This window comes from Schistocerca nitens, chromosome 12, assembly GCF_023898315.1.
Source record: "Schistocerca nitens isolate TAMUIC-IGC-003100 chromosome 12, iqSchNite1.1, whole genome shotgun sequence".
NCBI classification, from domain to species: Eukaryota; Metazoa; Arthropoda; class Insecta; order Orthoptera; family Acrididae; genus Schistocerca; species Schistocerca nitens.
Window position 1 is genome coordinate 10,758,634 of NC_064625.1, and position 13,229 is coordinate 10,771,862.

Below are 13,229 nucleotides of genomic sequence, written 5' to 3' on the forward strand. Positions count from 1 at the left end.
ACTAAACTTATTGTTCGACGCTTGAAATAACAATGCGTTGACATACTCTGCCTCTGTTACGTCTTGCAGTAATAGTGTTGCTAACAATGATTTTGAGATTTCGTTAACTTTGCAGGACGCTTTCGTGAAGAATGTGCAGTGACACATTTTTTTGTCGGTGAAATTCGCCAGAGTTTGGAGACCCCTGCTGTAGCCTGCTCGGGTTGGACACAGGTTGGTTTGGACGGGAGGAAAGCAGCCTGCCCGTTTGGCCGATAACGTGCCGCAGTTTGCCTGCCTGGCTAACGGACAAGCACGGACAGGTTAAAAAAGGGGAACGTGTCCATCTCAGGTGACACTGACCTATGTTGATGGTTCCGCTGAGTAAGCCCTTTTCGAATGACGTCATGTCGAAGTCGCAGAGCACCGCCGGCGTGACGTAGGCGATGCCCAGCACCTCGAAGCACATGGCGACCAGACACAGGCCGCACACCGTCAGCAGCACCCAGTGAAACTTGCCCGAACCTGCAACACAACACACACATACATACACGTGGAGCATTCTGCCTCTGCCTTCGTCGTCTCGGTGTCTCTGGTGTTGTCACTGGTCTGGTGCGGGTCTCCACTCTATCCTGTGCAACGTTCTCCCTGCCTCCGTAACTACTGTAGCCTGCATCTTCGTCTCCCTAGAGAATTTTTACATTCCCCTCTTCCCCCCCCACCCCCACCCCCCACCCCCTCCTCGACCCTCGACACACACACTTCCTCCGTTAGCACATTCCCGATTTCATTGTACCTGAGGATCAACATCTACATGGAGATTTTGCAAAACAGCGTGAAGTGCATGTGAGAGGGCACTTGCTATGGCATCAAATGTTTAGGTTTCTCCCCAATCCAATCGCGCATGGAGCTCGACGGGGATTCACAGGTTAAACGTCTCCGTGCAGGCTGTGGTATGGTGATTTTCACTTTATCTTACACATCACTATTACCAATTTCGTGTACCGCCATCCTCAGATTATGAAACATAGTATCATTGTCAAACTAAACATGTTTACCTCGATGGGAACAGCTGCTAATATGTGCTCCGACCGGGACTCGAACCCGGGATCTCCTGCTTACATGGCAGACCTCTCTATCCTTGTGAGCCACCGAGGACACAGATTAGCGCGACTGCAGGGACTTATCCCTTGCACGCCTCCCGTGAGACCCACATTGCCAACTATTCACAAACTAAATACGTACATCCACTCATTACTCGCGCACACTGATGTGACGATTCCCGTAAGAGTTCGGGCAACCTGTGCGCATCCGCACAGAGGAAGGTAAATGGCTGGGTAGCCTTTAACTATGTATATGAAGATAGTACCTGTTCATGTGTGTTCTCGGTAGCTCAGATGGACAGAGCGTCTCCGATGTGAGCAGCAGATCCCGGTACGGGTCCCGGTCGGAGCACACATCGAGGTATATCAACAACACCTGTCGGCAGCTGTGGGTTTCAATTAATTATCATTTATTCTAGAGAAGCTGCATGATCATCAATGGTATCTGTTCTTTCGAGAAGAGTCACTATCTTCATATACAAACATGTTTAATTTGACGTTGATACTGCATCAGAATATTTTATGATCTGACGACGGCAGTAGCCTAAACCGGTAATAGTGATGTATAAAAGTTTGTGTGATCAAGACGAACCTGTAAGATAAAGTGCCAAAATACTATCAAGGACTCATTTTCAGACCTTATGTCTTCAATTGATAGGCTGATTTTCTCACTGTGAAGGAGCGATAGGATGTAGAATATCTCTGAATTCTTCCCTTAATATTGGTTCTTAAATACCCAAGAAAGGAAATAGGTGTAATACGCTGAATTACAGACCTATATTACTAATGTCGATTTGCAGTCGGATTTTGGAACGTATACTGTGTTCGAAGATTATGATTTACCTCGAGGAAATCGCTTTATTAACAAAAAGCCAACACAGATTCAGAAAATATCCTTCTTGTGAAACACAACTATCTCTTTGTTCTTACGAAGTAATGAGTGCTATCGGCAGGGAATATAAAATTGATTGCACATTTTTAGATCTCCAAAAGGTTTCTGACACCATACCTGACAAGCGACTTCTAATCAGATTGCGTGCCTATGGAATGTCATCTGAGTTCTGTGACTGTATTCGTGATTTCCTGTCAGAGAGGTCACAGTTCGTAATAACTGACGCAAAGTCATTGAGTAAGACAGAAGCAATGTCCGGCGTGCTGGCTCTCTGCTGTTCCTGATCTACATGAACGACTGAGGAGACAATCTGAGCAGCTCTGGTAGATTGTTTGCAGATGATGCTGTCATTTGCCGTCTTGTAAACTCGTCAGATGATGGAAAGATATGTACACGGTGCGAAGAGTGGCAAATGACTCTAACTGATGAAAAGTGTGAACATGAGTACTAAAAGGAATCCGCTAAATAATGATTACACGGTAAATCACACAAATCTAAAGGCTGTCAGTTCAACTAAATACATGATGACAATTATTGAACTTAATGAAAAAAAAGGAAAGTAGTTATTCAACATCCTAACGTCACTACAGATATTCGGATGTATGTTTTGACATGTTCACTATGCCTGCCATTACTGGCGACGATGTGCTGGAGATGAATAGCGAAATTCTGCATGACCCGCTGAAGTGTCGGAACATTGATGCTGTCGATGGCCTCCCGAATGGCTGTTTTCAGCTCAGCAATGGTTTTGGGGTTATCTTTAATATAGCCGCACAAAAACTAGTCGCATGCGTTGGGATCCACAGAATATGGTGACTCTTTGCGTACCCCTGAGCCAGAATGCGGTCCACAATGTGCTCCTCCAGGACATCAAACACTCTCCTGCTTCGATTGGATCGAGTTCTGTCTTGCATGAACCACATTTTGCCAAAATCAAGGTCTCTTTGGATAATGCTGATGAAATCGTCTTCCAAAACCTGTTCGGTAGTCACCGTACCATCAAGGAACATCGCACAGATTATTCCGTGACAGGACATAGTACACCACACAGTCACCAGTCAAGGGTGAAGAGACAGCGAAATGTGGATTCTCAGTCCCCCAACTCGCTTATTTTGCTTATTGACGAAGCCATTCAAATTAGGGTGGGCTTCGTCGCTAAACCAAACCATACGGCCATACTAGTTCCTATCATCCCCCGCGGCCAACCGTGCGGTTTGAACATCCTAATGCAAACCGCTCAGAAGTTATGACGATTCTATTTCATATGGTTCCATAACTGACACCCTGTACTTACAGATTACAATTACGAATAACTAACTTTGAAGGATCACGTAGATAATGTTGTGGGGAAAGCAAAATAAAGACTGCGGTTTATTGGCAGAACAATAACAAAATGTAACAGGTCTGCCAAAGACACTGCTTCGTTTGTCCCCCTATTCCGCAGTATTGCAGTGCGGTGTGGGATTCGCGTCCTATAGGATTGACGACGGCATCAAAAAATTTCAAAGAAGGCAAAGAGTACACGTATATGATACACGAATTGGGGCGGCAGGAACTTCTCATGATATTTAAATCACCAACTTTCTCCTCAAAGTGTGAAAATATTTTGTTGGAGCACACCTACAAAGGGAGAAATGATCATTGTAATAAAATAAATCGGAGCTCGCACGGAAAGATTTAATTGTGCGTTTTTTCACGCCTGCCGTTCGATAGTGGAATGGTAGATACATAACTTGAAGGTTGTTCGATGAACCATCTGCCAGGCACTTTGAATTACAAGGTAATCATGTAGATGTAGAAAGTTTGTATGTAAGCTTTCGCGGCATATTTGCTGTCTGCCTTATAGGGTCTGCCAATTCAAGTTTCTCAGCATTTCTGTAATGCTCTCTCCCGTGTGTCTGCTCCAATATCCGCTGCTCGTCCTATTTGGTACGGGTCCCATTATACGGGACCCATTATAATGGGTCGAACGAGTGTTTAAGCAATCTCATTTATAGACTGCCAGTACCCTGCCAATGCCATATATCTTACCTACGACTGAGCCGATACGATTGTTCCTTTTCATATCAGCATCTACATCTACAATCTACAAGCCAAATCATTCATGGTGTGTGCCGGGGGGTACTTCTGTTATCACAATCTACTGCCCCCTTTTCCAGTTCTATTCCCGAATGGTGTGTGCGAAGAATGATTGTTCAAATGCGTGTGAATTGCTAATCGGACTAAACTGCTGAGGTCATCGGTCCCTAGGCTTACACACTACTTAAAATGACTTATGCTAAGGACAACACACACACCCATGGTCGAGGGAGGACTCGAACCTCCGGCGGGAGAGGGCCGTGCAATTCGTGACATGGCGCCTCAAACCGCGCGGCCACTCCGCGCGGCTGCGAAGAACGGTTGTTTCTGTCGTAGCCCTTTAACGAAAGTGAAACGGCGACGATAAGTGGTACACACAAGAAGAGGATAGAAAGCTTTTTTGCAACGGATAAAAAATTACGGGAGTGGACTGAATAGTGAACGAGGAGGTATTGCATTGAATTGGGTAAAAATGAAATATTTGAGTCAACTTGACTAAAAAGGCGATCGTTTCATTGGAAACCTCGTGAGACAAGAAGGAATAGTGACTTTGGTGATGAAAGGAAGAATGAGGGGACGAAATTATTGAGGAAGACGAAGGCTTCAATATAACAAGCAGGTTCAAACTGCTGTAGCTTGTAGTAGTTGTTCATAGATAAAGAGGATTGATTAGACTGGGTAGTCAGGCGTCGACAACTGCATCACACCACTATTAGAACTGAAGATCACAACAACAACGAATTTCCGTCTGAGACAATGAGCATGTCCCATTATACTCAAGCGATTGTTAACGTTAAACACTTGAGCCACTGCCGGCCGCGGTGGTCTAGCGGTTCTAGGCGCGCAGTCCGGAACCGCGCGACTGCTACGGTCGCAGGTTCGAATCCTGCCTCGGGCATGGATGTGTGTGATGTCCTTAGGTTAGTTAGGTTTAAGTAGTTCTGTTCTAGGGGACTGATGACCACAGTAGTTAAGTCCCATAGTGCTCAGAGCCATTTTGAACCATTTTTGAACTTGAGCCACTAGAATCAGACGTAACTTGTTATTACGACTCCTACTGAGCGCTTTAATTAATGTGTTTCCTTTTATCGTACTTCCACTTCTTACCTTCGGTCGGCATTTATCCTACTTGTTCAATATAAGTTTGTTTGACTCGGAATTTTCTCTAGCTCCCGTCGCGCCATACTTTTCTAATCAATTTCTGGATCCTATCTTGAGGCTCCTTGAAAACGCAACCGTACTTGGAAGTTCAGTTGAGACTCAAAGAGATTGTCAGATAAACGTCAACGAAAGTAAAATTTTGGTACTGGTGTGTAAATTAGGTAATGCCGAGGGAATTAGATTAGGAAATGAGATACTTAACGTAGTAGACATGTTTTGGTACTGGGGCAAGAAATTTACTCATAACGAAAAATGTCGATGACATGAAATCTAAACAGATAATAAAGAATAAAGGTTTCCTGAAAATACTAAGTTGTGTGTACATCGGTTATGTAGTTAAGTGTTACGAATGACTAACGGGAAGTGTTTTTGTGGAGTGTGATAGCAGAAGAGATACATTGCACACAAAGAAAGAACAGAAGCTGTTTAAATGTGGTGCTTACAGAGGAATACTGAACTTAGGTTGGGTATTCGAGTGACTAATGAAAGGGACGACAATGTAGACAAAATGAAGGAATTCTGCTATCTTAGAAACAACATAATGCATGATGAGCGAGTAAGAAAGGTATTACAAGCAGATTAGCAAAGGCAGAGAGAGTGTTCTTCACTGAAAGAAGTATGCTTGTGTCAAATGTAGATCATAATTTGAGGAAGAAATTTATGAGAACGTGCGTTTGGAGCAGAGCATTACTGTGGGAAAACCGGAAAGAACGCTGATGGGAGAGTCTCAGCAGAGATGTCAGGAGAGGGATGATAGTAGTAGTAGTAGATAGAGCTACAGAGGTCGAAAAATACAGGTACACATATCTGAATATGCACAAGAAATGGGTTATATACGTGGAAGAGAACTGGAGACACCAGAAAGTTTCCGGTAGATGATACGTGTAATGGAAAGGCAGAGTTTCAGATGCCACATTCTTAAAAGGAAGACAGGGACAGATATGGACACTGGCCATAATTCATTGATTATGAACTGCAGAGCAAAACTGAAAAAAAAAAATGGGAAAAGGGTAGCTGGCAGTTGAAGCAAGTGGGACCTGGAGAAATGGAGGGAAACAGACATTGTTGCGAGTTTCGTAGTTTCACAGGAAGCGTTGGGCACGTTGTGTGCAAGATGCATGAGACAGGCGAAATACCGTCAGTCTTCAAGAAGGATGTAATAATTCCAATTACAAAGAAGAGAGGTGCTGACGGTTGCGAATATAACAGAAATATCAGTTTAATAAGTCTTGATTCGAATATACTGACACGGATTATTCACGGGACAATCGAAAAACGTTGAATACGATCTTGAGGATGACCAGTTTAGGTAGCAGAGAAATGTGTGAACGCGCGAGGCAGTACTGACCCTAAGTGTTATCAGGTTAGAGAAAGGCAAACCTACGTTTACAGACTTGGAGAGAAAGCTTCTGACAATGTTGACTGGAATACGCTCTTTACAATTGGGAAGGTGTCAGGGATAAATCACGGAGAACGAAAGGTTATTTTCAACTTGCTGCAAGGGTCGAAGGACATGAAAGAGAAGCAGTGGTTGAGAAGGGAGTGAGACAGGATTGTAGCGTAAACTTCCACGTTATTTAGTCTACACGCGGAGCAATCATTAAAGGAAATCGAACAGAAATTTGGAAAGAGAATTAAAGTTAAGGAAGAAAAAAATTATAATTTTGAATTTGTCGATGACACTGTTATTCTGTCAGAGACAGTAAACGACTCGGAGCAATGGAACAGATGGACAGTTTTTTGAAAAGTCAGTGTGAGATGAACATCAGTAAAAGTAAATCGAGAATAATAGAATGTATTCGAATTAACCCTTTCAGACCCTCTGGCTACAATTGTGTACATTAACTTTTACAGTTTGTTAGCTGCAACAAAAGTATTTCTACCCTAAGCGAACCTGAGCTACACACTTGTAAATGTTCAACCTTTTCATCACGTGCAAATGCTGCCAACCGTTGGGCATCACCATAAAAATATCAGGAAGTCAATGTAGCAGTGCGCAGCAACTCGTGACCACCAGAATACATGGTTCGCTATATTCCAGTGTCTAATTGAATATTGTTGTTGTTATTTTACATGGAAATTATTGAATGACCATTTTACTATTTATTACAATAGAGAATATTTCATAATTAGTTATTTTAGTCCTTAAACTGAAGCCAAGTGAACAAAGTACGTTTTGGAAACGGGTACATATTTTTGTATAAATTTTGCTCCCAAAATCATTAAAAAACACCTAAGACCACTACCACATAAAGAAAAATCTTCCTTCCTCCAGAAAAATTTCGGGTCTGAAAGGGTTAAATTAGGCAGTGCTGTGGGAATTAGATTAGGAAACGAGACACTAAAAGTAGTAGATGAGTTTTGCTATTCGGGAAAAAAATAACTGACGGTGGTCGAATTAAAGAAGATTACAAAATTTGGACTGGCAATGGGAAAAAAAGCGTTTCTGAAGAAGGGAAGTTTTTTTAACATCGAATACTAATTTAAGAATTAGAAAATCTTTTCTGCTACAGAAGAATGCTGAAAATTAGATGGGTAGATAAGGTAATCAATGACAAACTGCTGAGTAGAAATGGGGAGAAAAGAAATTTATGTCCATAGCTCGACTAAAAGAAGTGATCGGTTGATAGGACACATTCTGAGACATGACAGTTGGGTTGGGTTGTTTTGGGGAAGGAGACCAGACAGCGAGGTCATCGGTCTCATCGAATTAGGAATGGACGGGGAAGGAAGTCAGCCGTGCCCTTTGAAAGGAACCATCCCGGCATTTGCCTGGAGCGATTTAGGGAAATCACGGAAAACCTAAATCAGGATGGCTGGACGCGGGACTGAACAGTCGTCCTCCCGCATGCGAGTCCAGTGTTTAACCACTGCGCCACCTCGCTCGGTACAGACATTACAGTATTGTCAGTTTACTATAGGAGGGAAGTGGGTTATTGAAATGGTTGAAATGGCTCTGAGCACTATGGGACTTAACATCTGTGGTCATCAGTCCCCTAGAACTCAGAACTACTTAAACCTTATTAACCTAAGGACATCACACCTAACCATGCCCGAGGCAGGATTCGAACCTGCGACCGTAGCAGTCGCGCGGTTCCGGACTGAGCGCCTAGAACCGCTAGACCACCGCGACCGGCCGGAAGTGGGTTAGGGGGCGGGAGAAGTAAAAATTGTAGAAGAGCAAGGCTTGAATACGATTAGCAGCTTGAAATGGAAGGAGGTTGCGGCAGTTAGGCAGAGGTGGAGAGATTTGCAGAGAGCGTAGTACAGCACGGAGACCGGTCTTCGAACTCAGGAACACGAGCAACCAGCGCGGCAGACTGCTAACCAAAGGGGCCCGGGTTCGATTCCCGGCCGAGTCGGATATTTTCTCCATACGGGAACTGGGTTTTGTGTTGTCCTGACGTTCGTATTGTCATAACTGACATTCTACTTTTGAGGTGGCTGTACGTATACGGATCGAAAGCCTACAAATAAAAAAAAGTTAGGAACACAACAGCAATACTAGAGTAAAAACCTTACGCCTATTGCAGCAGAGACAACGAAATGTGTTTACAGGTGTTTTGACAGGAGGTCCTCCTGACTCACCTGTCATGGCGACGGCCTCGTCAAACGGTGTGGCGACGCCACCTCCTCCTCCTGCACCGTTCGCCTCTAGTTCCTTCTCCGTACGGAAGCCATTCTCGCCGCTCTTCATACCTGCACGTGAATTGAAATAAGGACCACATGACCAACAGCAATGGAGCAGTATTGCAAATGTACAGAAGGCCAGCAATGCGTCGCTTATCGCTACTGGCCATTAAAATTGCTACACCAAAAAGAAATGCAGATGATAAACGGGTATTCATTGGACAAATATATTATACTAGAACTGACATGTGATTATATTTTCACGCAATTTGGGTGCATAGATCCTGAGAAATCAGTACCAAGAACAACCACCTCTGGCCGTAATAACGGCCCTGAAACGCCTGGGCATTGAGTCAAACAGAGCTTGGATGGCGTGCACAGGTACAGCTGCCCATGCAGCTTCAACACGATACCACAGTTCATCAAGAGCAGTGACTGGCGTAAGTGACCGAGACGTGTAACCAATGGCACCCCATACCATCACGCCAGGTGATACGCCAGTATGGCGATGACGAATACACGCTTCCAATGTGCGTTCACCGCGATGTCGCCAAACACGGATGCGACCATCATGATGCTGTAAACAGAACCTGGATTCATCCGAAAAAATGACAGCTTGCGATTCGTGCACCCAGGTTCGTCGTTGAGTACACCATCGTAGGCGCTCCTGTCTGTGATGCAGCGTCAAGGGTAACCGCAGCCATGATCTCCTAGCTGATAGTCCGTGCTGCTGTAAACGTCGTCGAACTGTTCGTGCAGATGGTTCTTGTCTTGGAAACGTCCCCATCTGTTGACTCAGGGATCGAGACATGGCTGCACGATCCGTTACAGCCATGCGGATAAGATACCTGTCATCTCGACCGCTAGTGATACGAGGCCGTTGGGATCCAGAACGGCGTTCCGTATTACCCTCCTGAACCCACCGATTCCATATTCTGCTAACAGTCATTGGATCTCGACCAACACGAGCAGCAACGTCGCGATACGATAAATCGCAGTCGCGGTAGGCTACAATCCGACCTTTATCAATGTGATGGTACGCATTTCTCCTCCTTACACGGGGCATCACAACAACGTTTCACCAGGCAACGCCGGTCACCTGCTGTTTGTGTATGAGAAATCGGTTGGAAACTTTCCTCATGTCAGCACGTTGTAGGTGTCGCCACCTGCGCCAACTTGTGTGAATGCTCTGAAAAGCTAATCATTTGCATATCACAGCATCTTCTTCCTGTCGGTTAAATTCCGTGTCTGTAGCACATCATCTTCGTGGTGTGGCAATTTTAATGGCCAGTAGTGTAGAAACAGTATCACGACTATCATGACGCTGGGGGCTCATGTTCTCGTACTTGACACTAGTTTTACGCAATTTGTTTCAAATACAGGTTATTAGTGCCCCTGTTAACAGTATGTAGATATTTTGAAAGATGCTGTAATGAAGCTAGAATTGTTACAAAGCTGCGGCAAGAAACAGACTATTGCTTACTGCTTGCAGCAGTGGGTACATAGTTTTTAGTTATAGCGATTGTAAATACAGTTACATATACACTGAAATGACAAAGCTCAAGGGATAGCGGTATGCACATACAAATGGTTCAAATGGCTCTGAGCACCATGGGACTTAACATCTGAGGTCATCAGTCCCCTAGTAAACTACTTAATTAGGTTTAACCTAAGGACATCACACACATCTATGCCCGAGGCACGATTCGAACTTGCGGCCGGCTATGCACATACACATAGATCGATAGCGTCAAGAGCGTGTTGGGAACAGCAAATTTTAGGCATTAACTTTCACCACGGGCAATACAAACGAGAGCATTGACGTTTGCGTATAGTTGTCAGTGCTAACAGACAAGCAACACAATATGCAGCCGGCCGCGGTGGCCGAGCGGTTCTAGGCGCTTCAGAACGGAACCTCGAGGCTGCTATGGTTGCAAGTTCGAATCCTGCCTCGGGCATGGATGTGTGTGATGTCCTTAGGTTATTTAGGTTTAAGTAGTTCTAAGTCTAGGGGACTGATGACCTCAGATGTTAAGTCCCATAGTGCTTAGAGCCATTTGAACCCACCACAGTATGAAGCAACCATAGAAATGAACGAAATTTCCTGGCAGATTAAAACTGTGCGCCGGACCGAGACTCGAACTCGCAGGAGAGCTTCTGTAAAGTTTGTAAGGTAGGAGACGAGGTACTGGCAGAAGTAAAGCTGTGAGGACGGCGCGTGAGTCCTGCTTGGATAGCTCAGTTGGTAGAGCACATGCCCGCGGAAGGCAAGGTCCCGAGTTCGAGTCTCGGTCCGGCACACAGTTTTAATCTGCCAGGAAGTTTCATATCAGCGCACACTCCGCTACAGAGTGAAAATCTCATTCTGGCACAGAAATGAATGTGGGACGTACGATGAACTTATCCTTTAGGACATTGTTAGCAAAGCCATTCGCTTGCGCCGTCTGCTGCCGTACCCCACTGACGCCAGATTTCGCCCCACTGTCCTAACGGATACGTTCGTCGTACGTCCCACACTGATTTCTTCGGTTATTTCATGCAGTGTTGCTTGTCTGTCAGCACTCTGTCTGCCGCTGCTGTCGGTCGTTAAGTGATGGTCCTTGGTGAGAGGTAATGTCTGACATGTGGTGTTACCGGCACACTCTTGACACTGCGGGTCTCGAAACAATCAATTCCGTAATGATGCGTCTAGCTCCAGCTATTATTCCTCGTTCAAAGGGTGTTAACCCACGTCGTGCGGCCATAATCACGTCGGAAGCCTTTTAACACGAACCACCTGAGTACAAACGACAGCTCCGCCAATGCACTGCCCTTTTGTACCTTGTGTACACGATACTACCGCCATCTGTATGTGTGAGTATCGCTACTTCATGACTTAAGTCACAGTTTATGATCATAGTGTATTGTGTTTGGTTGAGCCGAATTATTCTCTCAAATTGTTAAGTTACAACCGCGACCTGGTTCCCATCGAGACAAAATGAAAGCGCCTGCAGCAGTGCTGTACTCGGAAGACTGGCCACTTGCAGCACTTCGCCGCGTGGGCAGCCCGCCGTGTGGAGCCGAGCGACTGACCTGCCGCGTCCGCCCCCGCCGCCGCCGCCGCCGCCGCCCCCACTGCCCCCATGGCCACCGCTGCCGCCGCCGCCGCCGTCTCCTTGGTCGCCGTCGCCGTCTTTTCGCTTTACGCCTCCTCTCACGAGTGTTTCTGCCGCGTCGGCAGCCGCCCTTTATACACCCAGCAAAGCCGACGGATCCTCTGATAAGCGCGAATAACACGCGTCCGAACGCACCACCCTGGCGAAGGACGTGACCCGTGACGCAGTCAGCTGTACGCCTCAGCACCTCACCTCGTACACCGAATATCTGTCTCGTCATAGTGAGTGCAACACGCGGTCCGCTGTGTGCTGCCTGGCCAAAAAGGCAAAGCAGCCAGATGAGACGGGCGGATGTCAACGTGACTTCGTATACTGACAGGTCTCACTAGATATGTGAACGACTAGAATGTGTGACAGTAAAATGACCACCACAGTTCATTAGTGCTCTAAACTGTAGAGCCAAAGAAATTGGTACACTTGCCTAACATCTTGCGGGGCCCCACCAGCACGCAACACGGCGTGGAATGGACTCGACTAATGTCTGAAGTTGTGCAGAAGGGAATTGACACCATAAATCCTGCAGGGCTGTCCATAAATCCGTAAGAGTACGAGGGGGTGGAAGTCTCTTCTGAACAGCACGTTGCAAGGCATCGCAGATATGCTCAATCATGTTCATGTCTGGGGAGTCTGATGGCCAGCGGAAGTGGTTAAACTCAGAAGAGTGTTCTGGAGCCACTCTGTAGCAATTCTGGACGTGTGGGGTGTCGCAGTGTCCTGCTGGAATTACCCAAGTCCGTCGGAATGGAAAATGGACACGAATGGATGCAGGTGATCAGACAGGATGCTTACCTACGTGTCACCTGCCAGAGTCGTATCTAGACGTATCAGGGGTCCATATTATTGCAACTGCACACGCCCCACACCATTAGAGAGCCTCCAACAGCTTGAACAGTCCCCTGATGACATGCAGGGGCCATGGATTCATGAGGTTGTCTCCGTACCCGTACACGTCCATCCACTCGATACAATTTGAATCTAGACTCGTCCGACCAGGCAACATGTTTCCAGTCATCAACAGTCCAATGTCGGAGTTGAAGGGCCCAGGCGAGGCGTAAAGCTTTGAGTCGTGCAGTCGTCAGGGGCACACGAGCAGGCCTTCTGCTCCGAAAGCCCACATCGATGATGTTTCGTTGAATGGCTCGCACGCTGACACTTGTTGATGGCGCAGCATTGAAATCTACAACAATTTGCGGAAGGATTGTACTTCTGTCACACTGAAAGATTCTCTTC

The 13,229-nt window shown here is 45.9% G+C and overlaps 1 protein-coding gene and 1 non-coding gene across 2 annotated transcripts in view; one reads left to right on the forward strand and one right to left on the reverse strand.

Moving 5' to 3' along the window:
• LOC126215137 (synaptic vesicle glycoprotein 2A-like) overlaps window positions 1–12,027 on the reverse strand; it is an 81,607-nt gene extending 69,580 nt beyond the window's left edge. The window contains exons 1-3 of the mRNA XM_049941800.1: window positions 11,917–12,027; window positions 8,803–8,913; window positions 343–504 (exon numbers count right to left, since the gene is read on the reverse strand). Of these exons, the coding sequence (XP_049797757.1) occupies window positions 343–504; window positions 8,803–8,913; window positions 11,917–11,968 (325 nt within the window). The 5' untranslated portion in view covers window positions 11,969–12,027. The remainder of the gene's footprint in view (window positions 1–342; window positions 505–8,802; window positions 8,914–11,916) is intronic.
• On the forward strand, window positions 11,071–11,144 carry Trnap-cgg (transfer RNA proline (anticodon CGG)). The gene has a single exon. It is a non-coding gene; the product is annotated as a tRNA-Pro (tRNA).
• Window positions 12,028–13,229: the final 1,202 nt, after the last annotated feature.